General features: G+C 34.3%; 1 protein-coding gene across 1 annotated transcript in view; it reads left to right on the forward strand.

Annotated features, from left to right (window-relative positions):
• Positions 1 to 20,240, forward strand: part of MUC19 (mucin 19, oligomeric) — a 236,587-nt gene that overhangs the window by 37,964 nt on the left and 178,383 nt on the right. The window contains 14 exon segments of the mRNA XM_073021301.1: positions 1,333 to 1,383; positions 2,399 to 2,458; positions 3,440 to 3,668; positions 4,454 to 4,571; positions 5,091 to 5,151; positions 5,354 to 5,451; positions 9,606 to 9,816; positions 10,592 to 10,717; positions 11,191 to 11,314; positions 14,890 to 15,025; positions 16,665 to 16,757; positions 17,422 to 17,506; positions 17,671 to 17,808; positions 18,811 to 18,965. Coding sequence (XP_072877402.1) covers positions 1,333 to 1,383; positions 2,399 to 2,458; positions 3,440 to 3,668; positions 4,454 to 4,571; positions 5,091 to 5,151; positions 5,354 to 5,451; positions 9,606 to 9,816; positions 10,592 to 10,717; positions 11,191 to 11,314; positions 14,890 to 15,025; positions 16,665 to 16,757; positions 17,422 to 17,506; positions 17,671 to 17,808; positions 18,811 to 18,965 — 1,685 coding nt within the window.

Genomic DNA, 20,240 nt, shown 5'->3' on the forward strand with positions numbered 1-20,240 from the left:
CGGCTTTAGTTTTCTTTGCAAGCCCATTGCTGAGAAGAGTAAGACTTGCATCCACTTTTGAAATCCTTATACATTTTAATATTTCCACTTAATGAAAACATTCAATTGCATGGTCTTGGAATTTGTAGTAAAAAATTTTAAAATAATATGTACTCTTGATGCAGAAACTGTTTTGATGCTGTTACCAGGGCTGGAACGTCCTGGGAACCATTAGAGTAGATGACAATAGAACTGGGCACAGTGGATCACTTACAGTAAAATGGAGGTTCTGGAAAATATTCAGGATTCATCTTTAGAACTCAGCTTCAGGATTAATATCTTTTTCTTAAAAAGTGAAATGTAATTAGCAAGAGATACAGTTTAGTGTAGTAATGGTTGACGTGACACGGGATTGACTATCAATTAACCTATTCCAAGAAAGGCTTGGTCATACAGAAATAATAATTTTAATTTTGGTTGTTCTTAAACTTTGGTCGTCAATTTTGAAGTCAACACTTCCAAAGAACTAAGAAATTCGTTTATTATTTATTGACATGGATTTTTAAAAAATCACAGTTGTTACAAACGGTTTCAAAGACACCTAATTTAGGAACTCCAGCTAGGCTGCCATTAGCTCAGGTATTCAAATTTAGGTTTTCTTCCTGAGAAACGTATTCAGAATAGTTATATTTTATGTTTCTTAGTGTGGAGTGGTTACTGATTTGATGATTTTTTTTTTTTTTTTTTTTTTTTTGCTATTTGGATGTTAGATTTTAACTGCTTTGATTTTTCCATGTGAGATAGACTTTATTAAGTAGTGTTATTTTTGGTAGTGTTTCTAATGGCAGTAAATCTAGTGGCTTTGCAATGGGAAGTCTGAATCTGTTGACATTAATGAAGGTGTCAGTTCATTTAGATTAGTGTTTTTCATATTTCTAGTTTCTGTGAGTGCAGAATCTTTTGTTTAATTGACCTCTTGAAATAGTACCCAGGTTTCCTAAAAGTAAAACAATTCAGAATGGGAAATAGTTTGGTTGACAGTGGGATAGGAGACCTAGAACTTTGTCTAATGAACCTTTTCCTCTTACCCTTGACAAGTTTTAAGACAAATGATCTAGAAAAAAATTGATTTGGTGTCAGTTAATTTAGAGGCAAGGCATTTAATTTTCTTACTCCAGCAAAGTTTTGAGTTGACATTTTTTTTTTTCTTGTACAGTTTTACACGGTCTTAGTCTGCTAGCATTAGCATTGCTGGACTAGGATCTATGGTCTATCCATCAGATTTTCTTTAAAAATCACTTCACCAAGTAAAATTATACACACAAAATAGCTTAATCATTTTGTATTGAATAGGTGTCACAAACTCGTCTGAATACAGTACGTCTGGACCACTCAATACTCCAGGTAATCTGATTTATGACTTTGGGTGTTTAAAAAGATATACATACACACACACATACATACACTTACAATGTTGTAATGTTCTGCTGATTATTGATTTACTAGGACTTGTTACTATTTTTTCTCATATTGAGCTCTTAAGTGCTACTTCTCTTTGGATACTAAAGTTTAGATGGCCAACTAAGTATTTGAAACAATTTCATGAATAAGAGAGATTAAACCACATTTTAAGGGAATTTGAATAAAACATATTACAACTCCTTTACTATTTTAGACATGGTATTTTTAAAATGCCTGCATAAACAAATTAGGAGTTCAATCTGTTTCCACTCAGTCTGAGTAAATACAACCTGTAGTAAAGAGAAGAAACTTCAAGATAGATGATAAAGAGCATTTTGGAAAAGAGTTTACAATTCTATCAAAACATCCACTTTTGTTATTGTTGTTGCTTGTTTTTAGGCTTTACCCTACGATTGAATATAAATTTACTTGGTTACATACCAGGGTCATTAGATATAAACAATCATGGGAAATGTAAAGTTTTAAAGTATACAGATTTTTCCCTGTGAGTGGGAGAATTGACTTTTCCTCATATATAGATAAATTATTAGTATTAGATAATAGACTGATTGACTAAAATGTACCTCTGTCCTATTTGTGCCACAGCTCCTGATAGAAATGAACATGCAATGTTTTATTTCTAAAGTTGAAAAATATTTCTGTAAGGGGTGCAGCATATGTTAGTAATTGTACAGGACCCCCAATACATAAGCTCTTAATGATTCATGAACATACTGAAAAAGTGTGGACTGCAGAGTTAATCATGTATGTGACTTTGGCAAGTCCCAGCTCTCACAGAGTTATCCATTATATATGTTATATAATATACAGTATAAAAAATTCATTGATGGCCTTCAATGCCAATTTTTAAGTTCCCATGTAGAAGTTCCAATATCTTGTATATTTAAAATGAATATATGTCTTAACATTGAAATAATCTATGCATTGTGTTGAATAGAAAAAGGATCCCACATTCCAGAAGCAACTCCAAAATACTCAGAAACAAATGCAATTATTGGTAAGTAAAAATGGTTATGATATTCATTCATATATTTACACCCATGCCACTACCTAATGAGTTCACAGAAACAAATTTACAAAATTTGAAACTAGTTTTGTTTATTTATTTATTTACAAGGTCTCACTCTGTCATCCAGGCTGGAGGGCAGTGGTAAAATCATAGCTCTCTGTAACCTCTGACTCCTAGGCTCAAGCAATCCTCCTGCCTTAGCCTCTTGGGTAACTGAGACTATAGGAGGGCACCACCATGCCTGGATATTCCTTTTTCTTGGTAGAGGCAGAGTCTTGCTATGTTGCCCAGTCAGGTCTTGAACTTCTGGCCTCGAATGATCCTCCCACCTCAGCTTTTCAAAATGCTGAAATGAGGGGCATGAGCCACTGTGCCCAACCTGAAACTAGTTTTGAAAATGTCCCCATCATCTGTCTGTTTAATCATTGTATATTTGAATGATACCACATTTGTACTATTTTTTTCTCCAGAAAACATGTATACACACACACACATATATATGCATATACCTATACACAGTCATATATACACACATTTATATGTATAGAGATAAATGATATAATTCTTTATCGTCATTCAATATAAATGGGACTTCATTCAGACTTAGAAAAACTATCTCTACCAAAAAAGCAAAGCAAGAAAGCAAACAAACCACTACTTCCTTCCATATATTCCATCCCATATTAGAGACAATTTTTGTTTTCCTATGGGAAGCAAGATGTTTTCAATCTTGCTTTATTTTAGCTGGAATAGCCAACTTAGGGTACACTAAAGAAGTACTCATGTACTAGTTTTAGTGAGTCTTTGCAGTAGTGAAAGAAAGCAAGCACTGATTTAAGGTGGTGGCTGTGAGAATTGAACCTTTCAGTGATTTTATTTCCCTTAGGACAAAAATGCTTTAAAACAGACCTAGAAGGTATGCTAATTGTTCTAAATAATTATGTATATGTTCCTCTGAATATTTTGTAGGTGAAGCATCTACCTGGAGCAAAGGAGCATATAAATCTTTCAATGGCCGCATCTTTGTGTTCGAATCTTCATGCCCATACACTTTCTGCCGTCACTGCGTTGAATCTGGAGGGGATTTCAATATTGAAATAAAACGAAACAATGATAGTGAGACTGAAAAAATAACAGTTCTAATTGACAATAACGACATCTCTATTTTTGGTGACACCATTTTAGTTAATGGAGAAAGGTAAATACCGTAGTGTTTTGGGTAAATGATATAAAATTATTTAAAGTGACCTGAGCAAAAAAAGAAAAAAAAAAAAAAAGAAAAAGACAAAAAGGGAGATGATACTTTCTTCCCATTTTGATGCTCATATTGATATTTTAATTGATTATTGGCCAAGAGTTTGATAAATGTGTAAGACTTTGACATATTTGGGATTGTAAGATATTGTATTTATTCCCATAACAAGACGGAAAAAAATTCTGTTGTTTGAGTATACTGACTATCTAGATTATGGGAAATGTGTGTATTCAACAAATCCGATTATTTTTGTTGAATGTTTCAGGATATTTCAGTTTTCATTTGCAAGTTTAACACCAAGTATAAGTTTAAGATTTTATAAGTTAGAAATTGAGGAGATTAAAACTCTTAGTCCATGATTTTTAGAAGGAGCAATTCAGATTTGGAAGGGAAGGCATATTTGAATACTTTCCAGAATAAGAAAATGAGGCATGATATTCTACTTGGGAACATTTCAATTTATTTTTTTCTGACACCAAACCAATGTTTCATCCTGTTAATTTCTCCAAAGCACCAAGGATCTATTAGTCGTTTTTTAGAAGTTCTTCCAGTGTTCAAAAAAGCCACTGTTTCTCTTTTTCTGAATTGATAAAAAAACCTTTAATATTTACCAGCAAGTATTCTATCTATAGGATACTAAATTGTTGGGTGACATGAATTATCAGAAAACATATTATAATAGTATGATTCTTACCTTTTTACATATACTTATATTTTATATTTTTCAGCATACAGATACCATATAACAATAAGTTGATTCACATTAAAAAATATGGAGAATATAATGTTCTGAATAGCCGTAGAGGAATCCTGACTTTAATGTGGGACAACAATAACAAACTCTCAGTAAGTCTATCTATGATTTTCATGTAATCCTGTGCTTTTTGTCCTTTAGTTAAGTCACAAAAACAATACATTATTAGGGAAGTTAAGAGCTAAGGCTTACTGAGAAATCTCTATGTATTAGTCATTATACTAAACATTATCTCATTTAGTATTCAAAACATCTTAAAATACATGCTATTAATAATCATATCTTACAGATGATGAAACTCAGGAAATGCAAAGTAAAAAAAGTTATTAGGTTGGTGCAAAAATAATTGCAGTTTTGACCGTTACTTTGAAATGGCAAATACCGCAATTACTTTTGCACCAAATCATATTTTCAGACACATAGTAAATGGTGGAGTTAGGACCTATTCAAATTCCAGAACCAGGTCCTTAAGGAAAAGCCCTCCAACACCTCTAAGTAAGCAGCTTAGATAGAATTGAATTTGAGGAGGCATGGCCCTTTGGTTTGGGTACATTTTGTTTTGAGATGTGTTTAACATTTCATGAACATATACATGTAATTTATTTTTAAAGCTCACTCTTCACAAGCAGTATCCAACTTGTGGTCTTTGTGGTAACTTCAACAGCACTCCAGGTAACATTCCAATGTATCATTCCTAAGAACCTGCTTTCCAAAATGAAACTAAAAACTCAAATCATTTTTCAATTTTGCCTTTGTCTAAAGAATGAGAACTTGTTAAAATGAAAAAATTTTACATTGCCAAGTCCATATGTAGCTTGAAAATAATGCACACATAAAAAGAATAACTTAAACTAAACAATGCTTTTTTTTTAAGGGCAAGATATTAATGAGCACATTGCCAATAGTAAAATTCCTGGTGATTGTCCCAATGCTGTTGGTAAAAGCTATGAAGTTTGTGAAGATGGAATACAGGTAAGAAATTTATATTTCATTGTGTAGCAAATTCTAGCAATAGTTCCCTTGGTTTCTTTTTTAAAATAAATGTTATCGTGTATATTTAGGGTACACAACATGTGTACGTGTTTGTCTGGTATGTGATACACATGGATAGTAAAATATTTACTATAGGGAAGCAAATTAACATATCCATCATCTCATCTGAAAGATACTTCAACTTTTTTTTGTTGGTTTGTTTGTTTCTGTGGTAAGAGCAGCTGAAATCTGCTCATTTAGCATGAATCACAGATACAGTACAATCTTATTACTTATAGTCTTCAGATTGTACATTAGATCTCAAGATTCTTCCAGCCCCTGTAACCATTGTTTTGTTGTCTATTTCTACAGACTTAAATTTTTTAAAAAAGATTACACATATAGGTGAGGTCATGCAACATCTTTCTTCCTGTTTCTGGCTTATTTCACTAGTATAATGTCATCCATGCTTATCCATGTTATGATAAATGGCAAGATCTTGTTGTTTTTTAGGGCTGAATAATATTCCATTGTGCATATATGAGCCACAGTTTCTTTTTCCATTTATTTGTGAACACTTAGGTTGTTTCCATATCTTAGTTATTATGATTAATGCTGCAATGAACACAGGAGTGCAAATATCTTTACAAGGTGGTATTTCATTTCCTTTGGATATATGCCCAAAAGAGTGATTGCTGGGTCATATAGTAGTTCCTTTTTTTTTTTTTTTTTTTTTTTTTGAGACAGCGTCTCACTCTGTCGCCCAGGCTGGAGTGCAGTGGCATGATCTCTGCTGACTGCAACCTTCGCCTTCCTGGTTCAAGGAATTCTCCTGCTTCAGCCTCCCGAGTAGCTAAGGTTAGAGTTGCATATCACCAGGCCTGGCTAATTTTTGTATTTTTTGTAGAGATGGGGTTTCACCATGTTGGCCAGGCTGGTCTCAAACTCCTGACCTCCAGTGATCTGCCCGTCTTGGCATCCCAAAGTGCTGGGATTACAGGCATGAGCCACTGCGCCTGGCAGGTAGTTCTATTTGTAATCTCTTTAGAAACCTCCATGACGTTTTTCATGATGGCTGTACCAATCTACATTTCCACCAACAGTGTGTAAGTCTTGCCTTTTCTCCACACTCTTGCCAGTTCTGTTATCTTTTAACTTTTTGATAATAGCCATCTTAACAGGTGTGAGGTGATAGCTCTTGGTGGTTTTGAGCTGCATTTCCCTGACGATTAATGATGTTGAGCACCTTTCATATACTTGTCGGCCATTTGTATGTCTTCTTTTGAGAAATGTCTATTTAAGTCTTTCACCGATTTTTAAGTTGGGTTATTTCTTTTTCCACTTTTGAGTTTTATATGTTCTATATAAATTTTGGATATTAATCTTCAATCAGATATATGGTCTACAATTTCACCCCTAATTTTTAGGCTACACTTTAATTTTGTTAAATGTTTCATTGCTATGCAGAAGCACTGTTTTGATGCAGTCCCACTTGTTTATTTTTGCTTTTGTGGCCTGAGCTTTTGGTGTGATATCCAAAACATCACTGCCAAGGCCAATGTGCAGGACCTTTTCTCCTATGTTCCTTTTGAGATTTTATATTTTCTGGTCTTAAATTTAGGTCTTTGATTAATTTTGAATTGATTTTTGTGTATGGTATAATATATGGGTTTAATTTTATTCTTTTGTGTATGGAAAACCAGTTTTTTCAGCACCATTTAGTGAAGAACCCATCCTTTCCACCATTGTGTCTTCTTTGTGTCTTTGTGAAAGATAGTTGGCAGTGTATGTTTGGATTTATTTCTGGGTTCTCTATTCTGTTCCATTGGTCTGTGTGTCTGTATTTACGCCATTATTACGCTGTTCTTATTAACATGGCTTTGTAACCCTTGGTTCCAATTTAAGCCCTTGGTTCCATATTCTCCTAAGCACTCATATCTTCTTCTTAGAATTCTGCAGCTACTTCCTCTCCAATGTTCCTATTTTCTGTTTTTCAGCTTTGGTCTAGCTGCACATGCCAAAATAATTTCCCCCCAAATACTATGATATTTACCGTATATTAGTGTAACAATTATAATTTCCTTTGCATAGTGTTTTAGTTTGTCTGTATGGAAACTGACATGCTTCACCTTTCCACTATCATCTCTTGATGGGTACTGTCTTGATTCCTGTCTTACAGTTTGGAAATCCATGTACTATGTCCCTTACTTTTCCCATGTACTCCCTTACTTTTGCCCCAGATATCCTTTCTGAATTGTCATCCCTCATATCTTTTACTTTCTTTTTGAGAAAGTTACAGATAATATTTTTGACAACAGCATTTGCAGATAGTTATCATTTACTTTGTGGATTTTCTGCACTTATGTAAGCTATTATGTTGAATTTGATTGACTGCATCCATTTGGTGACTGAATGAATGTTCACACATTCCTGTTTCAACTAGAATAGAATTCTCAAGATCAAGAAATGTGTGGATAGCATTAATAAAATATGTTTTTGTTTTATTGGAAGAGGGTGTTGCAATTATAGCCATCCTGTCATCTTACAGCAAAGCAAATTACACCATGGCATTATACAAGATCATCTACCATCTTCGTTGTGAAATCTTACTTGATCGTTGCAGTTGGAATTGCTTTCTCTTTCTTTTGTTACCTTATGGCTCTCACTGGTACTTATAATAAGATACCATCTATAAAAATTGCCCAAGTTTTTCTCATATGTTCCCTATAAAATTAGATGTTCCATGATAATAGGGATTATGCATTGTGGTAGTTGCATAATATGTTGAAAACTTATTCCTTGTTGCTCAAAAGTGTTAGTTAAATGATTACATCAATTTACATTCAAACCAATGTATATTTACTAAGGACCAACTTATGTGCAAGATACTGTGTTAAGCCCAGAGCATAAAAAGTCGTATTTCTTACTCTAGAGAAATCTGTAATATAGTGACAAAAATGTACAAAAAATAATAGATGAAGAGTAATATTTGAAGATTTTATTTCACTTAATTTTATACGTCATTTGGAGAATGTCATCAGCCTGCCTCCAGCCTAGCTGGTACAAATTGTACACTTGGGCCGGGTGCGGTGGCTTACACCTGTAATCCCAGGACTTTGGGAGGCCAAGGCAGGTGAATCACAAGGTCAGGAGTTCAAGACCAGCCTGGCCAACATGGTAAAACCCTGTCTATACTAAAAACACAAAAAATTAGCTGGGCGTGGTGGTGGGTGCCTGTAATCCCAGCTGCTTGGGAGGCTGAGGCAGGAGAATTGCTTGAACCAGGAGGTGGAGGTTGCAGTGAGCCGAGATCACGCCACTGCACTCCAGCCCCGGAGACAGTGCGAGACTCCATCTCAAAAATAACAATAATTTAAAAAATTGTACATTTGTTCTACAGTAGCTTTTTTGTTTCTCTAAAAATAAACAAATTGTTAAAATAGAAAACAGCTATATGGTGGTCGAACTGTGGTTGAAATTTGAGCTTTTTTTCATTCAATAATACATGTTATTACTTCCTTTACTGAAATGGAATATGTTTTTCCCAGAGCAAATACACATGACTCTGACTAAGAAAGGACAGAGTCACTTTATTTTATGGTCATCTGTTTGATTATGAACTACGGGCAGATTAACAGTTAAAGGGACAATATCCCTTCTGTCTGTTATGGTATTCTATCAGGTACCATCCCAGTCTTTGGCATTAATCAACTCTCTTCTCACCCCTTCCATTTTCTCTGTTCTAAAATTCATGTCACCTTTAAAGACAGTTTGGATAAGTTTAAGTACAATAAATTTTGAAGTCATTACATAGCAATTCAAGATGCCAAGTATCCAGAAGTATTCTCTTGGGAGTCACTTTACTAGCTGTAATACTTCAAAAACCTCAATTTCAACCAACGTCATTATACAACAATCCAAAATGCCGAGAATCCAACAGTATTCATTTTAGGAGTCATTTTACCAACTATAATACTTCCAAAAGCTCTATTTCAAACAGCATCCAAGAACTTTCCTTGTCAAAGCTACAGGATATGATGCAAAACAAAAACAAAAACAAAACTTCTGTATTTATGCTTTAAAAATTCATCTTACTGCCCATTTTTCTTACTTTTGTTGCCCATTTTAATAAAATATCATGCTTTATTTTGTAGTACTGTAACAAAATTATTGGAACCTACTTTGAGAAATGTGGAAAGGTTGCCGCTCTATCCAATGACTACAAAATGATTTGCATTGATGAATACTGCAAAACTGGAGACAAAACATCTACATGTGACACTTACTCAGAACTGTCCCGCCTCTGTGCCTCAGATGGTCCTGGTACCTTTGAATCCTGGCGAAATGATTCCGATGTGGTTTGTGGTAGGTTTTTACCTTCATTGCAGGTTACAACTCTGTAAGTTTCTACAGCACTTTATTTTTTATTTTTTTTCTTAGTTATCTTTTTTTAAATCATACTTTAAGTTCTAGGGTACATGTGCACAACGTGCAGGTTTGATACATAGGTATACAGTACTTTAAAGTTAAGCTGTATTGCAATGTAATCTCAAATGATTCTAAGCCCTGGAAGGGGATCGTAGAGATGATGAAGTCTTGTTTGTCACATATACTTACAAGGAAACAGATTTGTTTAGGTGATGTGACTCGCCTCAAGTTGCAGTGCTTTGTGTTAAGATCTTAATTTAAAATGTTGTACTTGTTACAATCAGTTAAAGTCACGGAAAACCATGAGTCAGTTCTATAGAAAATAACTGGAAAGTTTATCAAATGTATACTGATTAGTACTATCATTTTTCAAAAAGATTAATAAAAAATGTAAATATGAGCTTCATATGCAAACATACTTTCCACATATGCTTAAGTCAATTCTCATAATACAAGTAGAATATAAATATCAACTTAAGATGAAATGAAATTACAGAAAAAATATATTTCCTCTAAATTAAATATTGTGTCATAAATAATGCACAAGAAATTGGCATAATTTAGTTGTATTGAGTATCTTTAAAGACTGACTTCTACCTTGTAACTCAGACTCAAAGAGTTCCATTTGAGAAGCTCCTCCTTAGAAGAGTGTGTATTTCTTATATTTAGTTTCCTCTAATATCCGTGTATACATATTTTTATATTTCTTCAGAAACACATAGATGTCCAGAAGAACAACATATCTACAAAGAATGTGGACCCTCCAACCCTGCAACTTGTTCTAATGTGGCTCCTTTTCAAGACAGTGACTGTGTGAGCGGCTGCACGTGCCCGGAAGGTAGTACACCAATGAGAGTATTTACACTAAAACAAAACAAAAGCTAAAAAGAAAGTGGGACTCAAGTCATGTCAGAGTGATATCTTATTTATAGCATGACATTCCAACAATTTAACTATTTCTAATATACTCTCTTAGCAAACTGCAGAGGAGGGTTAGAGAGAATTTTAAAGCTAATGTGTATTTCCATCTCTACAATACCTGAGGGCTTCTGTATTACACAGAATATGCTTTAGTCCCAAATTGAGTGCAATTGGACTGTGCACTGTGTAGCAGTAACTCAGACTCAGAAAATTGTTTTCTATCCTCTTGCCAGTTCTCAAATTAGGAGTAATTGCTTTAACAAGAAATTATCATTTTCGGTGCATGTTACGCTTGAAAGAACTATCTCAAGAGTGATTTCACAATACACTGCTGAACAATTTACTGATGTTTGTAGAGTTTTGAGGTCAACTTTATACAATGTGTTCTAGGTTATCTGTTGGATGATATTGGAGAGAAAGGAAAATGTGTATTAAAAGCTGAATGTCCCTGTGAATCCAGTGGAAACGTATATCAGCCAGGAGAAATCCGAGAAGGTCCTTGTGGTTCTCAGTGGTACGTGTGTGCTTTTTGTTCACATATTATTGATGGTAAAATAATACCAATATTTTTACATAATTTGGAAAGATTCCTAAATGCACCCTTAAAATAAACTTTTTAGAAATCAAAAGCAATATCACTGCATTTTCTGTGTTGTTGGTGTTTTGTTTTTAGACTCAGTGTGTTTTTTATTATAAAATATATGATCTTTCTGTGTATCTTTAGAAGATAATGCTCACTAACAGAAACAGTGTTTTCAATAGTAAACCACTTGGTAGTTGCAAATATAGAGCAAAGTATAGTATAAGATTTTGGGCCAGGCGCGGTGGCTCAAGCCTGTAATCCCAGCACTTTGGGAGGCCGCCCTGGCGTAAACCCAGGAGGCGGAGCTTGCAGTGAGCTGAGATCCGGCCATTGCACTCCAGCCTGGGCGACAGAGTGAGACTCCGTCTCAAAAAAAAAAAAAAAAAAAAAGATTTTGGTTATAATAATGAAACAATAGTGATGCTAATTCTGCCAAGAATATTTAATAAAACGTACAGTTAGAAAGAGCCAAATACTTTTCAAATAGTTTTTATATGTGACGAGATTGGTGAAGATGAATAATATATCTATTCAGCAGTAAATTTTAATGTACCAAAAGTTATTGTAGATTATTTCACTATTAATTGAATACTCAGCTTGAGTCTTCCTTCTAAGTTCTACAACAATGTAATGACCATTGAGATTTCCCCATTCTTCATTATGGCTTTTCTCTGAAGCTCTAAATTTCTGCAATACTACAAAATACTTTTTCTCTTCTTTTTTTTTTTTTTATTATACTTTAAGTTCTAGGGTACATGTGCACAACGTGCAGGTTTGTTACATATGTATACATGAGCCATGTTGGTGTGCTGCACCCATTAACTCGTCATTTACATTAGGTATATATCCTAATGCTATCCCTCCCTGCTACTCCCTCCTCACAATAGGACCCGGTGTGTGATGTTCCCCTTCCTGTGTCCAAGTAATCTCATTGTTCAGTTCTCACCTAGGAGTGAGAACATGCGGTATTTGGTTTTCTGTTCTTGCGATAGTTTGCTGAGAATGATGGTTTCCAGCTGCATCCATGTCCCTACAGAGGACACAAACTCATCCTTTTATATGACTGCATAGTATTAAAAACATGTGCCACATTTTCTTAATCCAGTCTGTCACTGATGGACATTTGGGTTGATTCCAAGTCTTTGCTATTGTGAATAGTGCCACGATAAGCATATGTGTGCATGTGTCTTTATAGCAGCATGACTTATAATCCTTTGGGTATATCCCCAGTAATGGGATGGCAGGGTCAAATGGTATTTCTAGTTCTAGATCCTTGAAGAATTGCCACTCTGTTTTCCACAATGGTTGAACTAGTTTACAGTCCCACCAACAGTGTAAAAGTGTTCCTATTTCTCCACATCCTCTCCAGCACCTGTTGTTTCCTGATTTTTTTAATGATTGCCATTCTAACTGGTGTGAGATGGTATCTCATTGTGGTTTTGATTTGCATTTCTCTCATGGCCAGTGATGATGAGCATTTTTTCATGTGTCTGTTGGCTGTATGAATGTCTTCTTTTGAGAAATGTCTGTTCATATCCTTTGCCCACTTTTTGATGGGGTTGTTTGATTTTTTCTTGTAAATTTGATTGAGTTCTTTATAGGTTCTAGATATTAGCCCTTTGTTAGATGAGTAGATTGCAAAAATTTTCTCCCATTCTGTAGGTTGCCTGTTCACTCTGATGGTAATTTTCTTTGCTGTGCGGAGCTCTTTAGTTTAATTAGTTTAATGAGAACCCATTTGTCAATTTTGGCTTTTGTTGCCATTGCTTTTGGTGTTTTAGACATGAAGTCTTTGCCCATGCCTATGTCCTGAATGGTATTACCTAGGTTTTCTTCCAGGGTTTTTATGGTATTAGGTCTAACATTTAAGTCTCTAATCCATCTTGAATTACTTTTCGTATAAGGCATAAGGAAAGAATGCAGTTTCAGCTTTCTACTTGTGGCTAGCCAATTTTTCCAGCACAATTTATTCAATAGGGAATCCTTTGCCCATTTCTTGTTTTTGTCAGGTTTGTGTCAAAGATCAGATGTCTGTAGATGTGTGGTATTATTTCTGAGGGCTCTGTTCTGTTCCATTGGTCTATATCTCTGTTTTGGTACCAGTACCATGCTGTTTTGGTTACTGTAGCCTTGTAGTTTAGTTTGAAGTCAGGTAGCATGATGTCTCCAGCTTTGTTCTTTTGGCTTAGGATTGTCTTGGCAATGCGGGCTCTTTTTTGGTTCCATATGAACTTTAAAGCAGTTTTTTCCAATTCTATGAAGACAGTCATTGGTAGCTTAATGGGGATGGCATTGAATCTATAAATTACCTTGGGCAGTATGGCCATTTTCACAATATTGGTTGTCTTCCTTTTCCTGAAATGTATTGTGTCTCTGTGGGGACATAATTTGGCTCAATACAAAATGCATTTTCTCTATGAATGGAAAATGTTTTATTTTGGTAGTAATAATCAATATTAATTTATATTATGTTTATATTAATAATTAATTTTAATTTGTATGAAGAATTATAAATAATAGTACCTGTAATTTATTGAATGTCTATAACAGTACTGTTCAAGAGAAATATAATGTAGGCTACAAAAATGATCCACATATATCATTTAACAGTTTTTAGTTGACAAATTTTTAAAAGACATGAAGAGCCGGGCGCGGTGGCTCAAGCCTGTAATCCCAGCACTTTGGGAGGCCGAGACGGGCGGATCACGAGGTCAGGAGATCGAGACCATCCTGGCTAACATGGTGAAACCTCGTCTCTACTAAAAATACAAAAAAATAAGCCGGGCGAGGTGGCGGGCGCCTGTAGTCCCAGCTGCTCGGGAGGCTGAGGCAGGAGAATTGCGTGAACCCGGGAGGCGGAGCTTGCAGTGAGCAGAGAGCGGGCCACTGCACTCCAGCCTGGGTGACAGAGCGAGACTCCGTCTCAAAAAAAAAAAAAAAAAAAAAAAAAAAAGACATGAAGAAACAGGTGAAATTAGTTGTAGTCATGTATTTTATATAACCCAATATATCTAGAATACTATTATTTAAACATAACATTAATATGAAATCAAGTTAGTGAGGGATTTTACAATATTTTTTTCCTATAAGTCTTCAAAATCTGTATGTGTTTTACATTTATAGTGGGTCTCAACTGAGATGAGACACATTCCAAAAGCTCGCTCTATGTATTGTGTGGTGCAATTCTACAATGTGTTTTGCAGCAGGTATTTTAACACTGATAATGAACTGTGTTCCATTTAAAAAAATCTCTGAAATCCAGATTATAAGTTTTATATACTTAATTCATGAGAAGTTATCATTACAGTCAAGGCTTCTAAAATATTAGGATACCACCATCAATGAGACGTTTTATTAGAGCTGAGATATTGGGTGGAAAATAAAAATGGTCGAATAAAGCTTAACCAAATGTCTTAACTTGTGATGAATTTTTTGTGTGAAATTTTATTTTAACCATAGAGAAAATACAATTGATAACCCTTAATATAACCATTACATTTTAACAGCACATGCCAAGATGCAAAATGGTCTTGCACTGAAGCATTATGCCCTGGAAGATGTAAGGTGGAAGGAAGTTCCCTTACCACCTTTGATGGTGTTAAGTACAACTTTCCTGGAAACTGCCACTTCCTGGCCATTCACGTATGTAATAGCCTGCAATATTTGAGCAAACTGATATACAAACAAAGCTATTCTTCAACCAATTAAAAACACAGTCTTCATCTTGAATTAGTATTTAAAGAAATAAAAAATGAACAATCCTTCAATTACTGGTTATGTATTTCAGTATGTTTTCTATCACATACTGGCACTGATGGTATTACCTGTCAGTATTAAATTAACATTACCTGTCCTCCTTGGAAATTCCTTGCAAAAAAACAACCTAACAAATAGAACCCTTTTCATTCACTCATAATCATATGAATACACTGGGAATTTATTTCATTCTTCTACTTTTCTTTGTGTGTGGTCACTACTGCTTCAAATAAAATAATCTTTTACATTCCATGAAGCATCTTCTGCTTTCATTATTATTTCCTTAAATTTATTTTTAGTTTTTATAATACAACAGTATCACTATGATAGAGGCTATTCTTACATTTACATTCTTTTCAGTACTAAAATTTTAAGTCATTTGAATTTCAATAAAAGAGTGATTCCGTTTTGTAGTTTGTGCTACAAAGAACTAGCAATCTAGTCCACCTGAGAGTTAGTGATTTTATATAATCTTTTTGGTAAGAAATGAAGATGAATAGAATTTGTGAATCCTGAAGTGATAAATGTTGATTAATGTCCTGTAAGCTACAAAATGTAGTTGCTGCTACTAAAAGTCACTCTTCCAAAATAAAGCTTCTTGGTTGCCTACCAACATAATCTGCCTTTCCTTCTTCTTCTTTTTTTTTTTTTTTAATTTATTTGAGATGGAGTTTTACTCTTGCTGCCCAGGCTGGAGTGCAATAGCTTGATCTCAGCTCACTGTAACCTCTGCCTCCTGGGTTCAAGTGATTCTCCTGCCTCAGCCTCCTGGGTAGCTGGGATTACAGGCGCCTGCCACCACGCCTGGCTAATTTTTGTATTTTTAGTAGAGACGGGGTTTCACCGTGTTGGCCAGGTTGGTCTCGAACTCCTGACCTCAGGTGATCTGCCCACTTTGGCCTCCCAAAGTGTTAGGATTACAGGCGTGAGCCACTGTGCCAGGCCTGCCATTCCTTCTTTTTATGCTCCTCTAAATCCATTAGGATACAGGATGGGGAAGGGGAAAGTAAGAGGGGAAAATGACAAAGCATAAGGAACATTTGCTTCTTATAGATTACAGATTTCCAGACATTGAAATAAGATCTGGAAGTCTATGTTTGATATGACTTATATTACAGTTTAACAAATTAAATGACTCTCACATTGGATTTAAATAGACATCGCGAACTGTCCAGAGAAGAAGCAAACTATGTTACTGGTAATTCCTAAGAGTCCTTATGTGGCAGTACATTCCCTTTGGGAAGACAAAAAGTAAAAATAAAGTTAAAAAATGATGACTATGAAAATTCATCAATGGTAAACTGCATGGATATAGTTTATGCAAGATACTAAGCTCTTGGCCAGTCCTGAGGCTGTACTATGGGCTGAACTTGGTTTCTATTCTTAGAGCACTCTGATTATAGTAGGAATTGTACATATTTAAAATTCAAACACTCATTGTGAATGAATTACATAGTAATAGCATACCATAAATAGCATTAAATGACATTCTAATAAACATTTTAATGAAATGTATTTTTTACAGAATGAAGATTGGTCTATTAGTGTTGAGCTCCGTCCATGCCCAAGTGGTCAGACAGGAACATGCTTAAATAGCGTTACACTTCTTTTGAATTCTGTAAGTAATCAGCTTCCTAAGGCTTAATCAGAGTCAAATCATATCACTTATTTTATAAATTCAGGATTTTTGAGGTTGAAGAAGAGAAGCTTTACTATGTATACTCAAAGCTTAAGTAAAATTGCATAGAAAATTGATAAAGTCTCTGGAAGTGCCAGCTAGTTGCAAAAGTCCTGAAGTATATCAAAATTACCATAGATATACAATTAATATGTTGATTATGGATCAAATTTATGTGTTCATTGAAATGTTAAACTTTGCAGACCATTTATGAAGGAAGGCAATGGCATTTGTTTAGAGCTTTATTTATTTGGAATTGACATTATAAGTGGAAATAGACCTAAATGGGAAGGGAGGACGAGTAGTTTGGACTTTGACCTTCACAGGCTGTTTAACCTTTGGATACCCAAGTTACCGTCTTGGGTTTCCATTTCTGCATTCACATGTTGGGGATGAAGATTTATTTACAATCTGGTACACAGAGTTGGTATGAGAAACAATGAAGCAAAGTGTGCCTTAAAAATGCTTTAAAAATGTATTTTAGATATTTATTAATTAATCCCATAGCATTAAACATCTTATGACATAAAAATTTGGGTTCATATATTACATTAAAATTAATACTGTAAGTTAATATTAACTAACAAAGTGTTTTAAATATTAGTCTGTTCCAGTTGACAAATACATATTCAGCAGTGATGGAACGGTCACAAATGACAAGATTAGAAATCAAGGTTATTACTATTCAGGTAAGTTTAATAACAGCATTTTAAAATAAGTGTAAGATGCAGTCATTTTTTCAATTTTTAAAGCTATTACATTTCTGATTTTTAACAGATATCAAAATATTAAAGTATTTTAAGAAAGTAAGAACTGTTGAACATGTAATTAATGTTCTTAATTATTTTAACAGATAAAATACAGATTTTCAACGCATCTTCCTCATACCTTCAAGTAGAAACATACTTTCACGTAAAACTACAAATACAAATTGTTCCTGTGATGCAATTATATGTTTCTATGCCACCCAACCAGTTCACAGACACTGTGGGTAAGTCCTCTGGATTAAGTTTTATTCCCAAGGCTGAAATATTACCATCACTTATTCTAATTTCTTAATTAGATAATTAATTAATAACACTAAGCCAATAAACCATTTTGACTTAATCTTTCCTTCCACTTTGTAGTAAAATAATTCCAACTTACCCATCATAGTAAAGATGGCTTTACTTATTACAAAATCTATTCCCTAAAGATTTTAACAATTTAAATTTTTAAACATTTTAAATTAATACTTTTATTTAAATGAGATTTGATAATATATGTGTTAATGTACCACTTTGCTAGTGTGTGCTACTAAGGCTTTAAACCGTAGTTGAATAAATGAAAATATTATAGATATAAATCTTTTGCAAATCACAGTTTATATAAAAGCTACACTGTGACTTGTCTTTCTGGGAGATCATAGGTCATTTCTTTCACTGATGTTTTCTGTCTTATAAATCAGTTATTAACTACAGCCATAAATGTTGAGCAAAACAAACAAAGATTATGGCAAGTGCCACAAAGACTATTACTTAATAAACAGCAGAAGCTTTTGTAACACACCTGTACCTGAGAAGGTAACTTATTTACACAAAGGAATAGATGTAACTCGTAGGTCAGAAGGGTCTGGGTTAAAAAGGCATATAGCACTCAACATGATTCAACTATCCACACTGAAATCATGCAAATGTGAGTCGTTAAGTTCCTACTTAGAAGCACACTTTCTGTTGGCTCCTCCAAAGAGATACAAGTTACAGCGACAAATAGGAAAAAGACAGTATTCATGGCAAATGGTGTTTCAGTGCTCCTGGAATGCGAATGAAAGGGAATTTGGGTGAAATCTGAAATGCCATGACATTTTACTTAATGTATGAAGGCTAAACAAGGCATATTCTCAGGTAGCTTCTACAGGTTTTCTCTTGGGCAAAGAACTGAATGTGCAGTGAGGATGTGAATCCAAAAAATTGAGTAGGTGAGATGTGAAACTTTGCTGTGTGCTCTTATACAGGACTCTGTGGTTCCTACAACAACAAAGCAGAGGATGATTTCATGTCAAGTCAGAATATATTGGAGAAAACATCTCAAGCATTTGCTCATTCTTGGGAAATGATGTCCTGTCCTAAAGGAAACCCCTCTTCATGTATTAGTATAGAAAAAGGTAATGTTAATTGACTATCGAAATCTGTAATTACATATTTGGTGCTAGGAATTATGTACTTATTTTTGGTAATAATATGAACACGTCAGATAATCCTGGCTTTAGTTAGTTTTTGTTGTACAGTCTGAATTTTGGAGGACACAGCAGAGAAGCAGTCTGGTTGGCTGATCTTATTCCTACAAAACAAATAGTTCATGGGAGTTCATCTTGGTTGTTTGTTTTTCTATACCTACTCCTTTCCTTCTTACACAATTTTCACCATCACTATAGAATAACAAGATTAGAAGAGATTTGGGGCACATTTAGTTCTTCAATTATTCCCTCCTTTAACTTAGTTATAAAAATGGTCATTGGTTGAACTAGCAAGACTCGCCCAAACTGGTGAAGCCACTTGATGATAGAGCTGTGGTTAGGTCCAGGTGTCCTAACTACTGCTGTGCAAGCCCCAATACAGACATTAATTAAACTTTACACTGGTATGATTCAGCTTACATTTATGCTTACCAAAAGGCTTTTAAAATATTAGTTCAATTTATTTCTACCAAAACTCATGAGCAGCATGGGGCGGACTATTATCCCCACTAATATAGATAGTGGGGATAATGGAGCACAGAGAGGGTTAATAAAGATCCCTAGTGAATAAGGATGACAGATGAGAAATTCAAGTATTTTGAATCCCAGTCATGCTTTGGTCGCTCCTCTGGTATTGCTGATACTAATAAATGCTTCATTTTGTGTTGCTTCTTTCATTAAAAAAAAAGAGTGCAGTGGAAGCTAAGTTAAAATATATTATATTGACATGTTAATTAGTTGTTTCTAAATTAATATATACTTGAAATAGTCTTATCAGATTATAATAATATTTTAACATTACTAAGGCAATTCCTTTTGAAAGCCTTGTCTACTAATTTTGATTTAAAAGAGTTGGTAGAAGCATTAATGTAAACATCATAATACATATTTCAGGGTTTCGATTATCATATTATTTTGATTTTGGAGTGTTGCAATGAAAATAGTTATAATGAGAATGTATATCTCATAAGATACCAAGTCAATTTATGTTAAGCAGACTATATGCCACCACTTTGGAGAGATATAGAAATTAATTAAATTTAATTTTCAGTGCTTTACATTTAACTTAACATAAAATACAGAAAATTAAACTGTATTTTAATAAGCCGTTAGTAATATTTAGATAAAAAGTGGTGATACTGGGTTGCCAATTTGTTAAAATTTTGGAAATAATTGGTCTCAGTTTGTTTTTAATAGAGACAGCTTCC

This window comes from Chlorocebus sabaeus, chromosome 11 (genome assembly GCF_047675955.1).
Source record: "Chlorocebus sabaeus isolate Y175 chromosome 11, mChlSab1.0.hap1, whole genome shotgun sequence".
Lineage (NCBI taxonomy): Eukaryota > Metazoa > Chordata > Mammalia > Primates > Cercopithecidae > Chlorocebus > Chlorocebus sabaeus.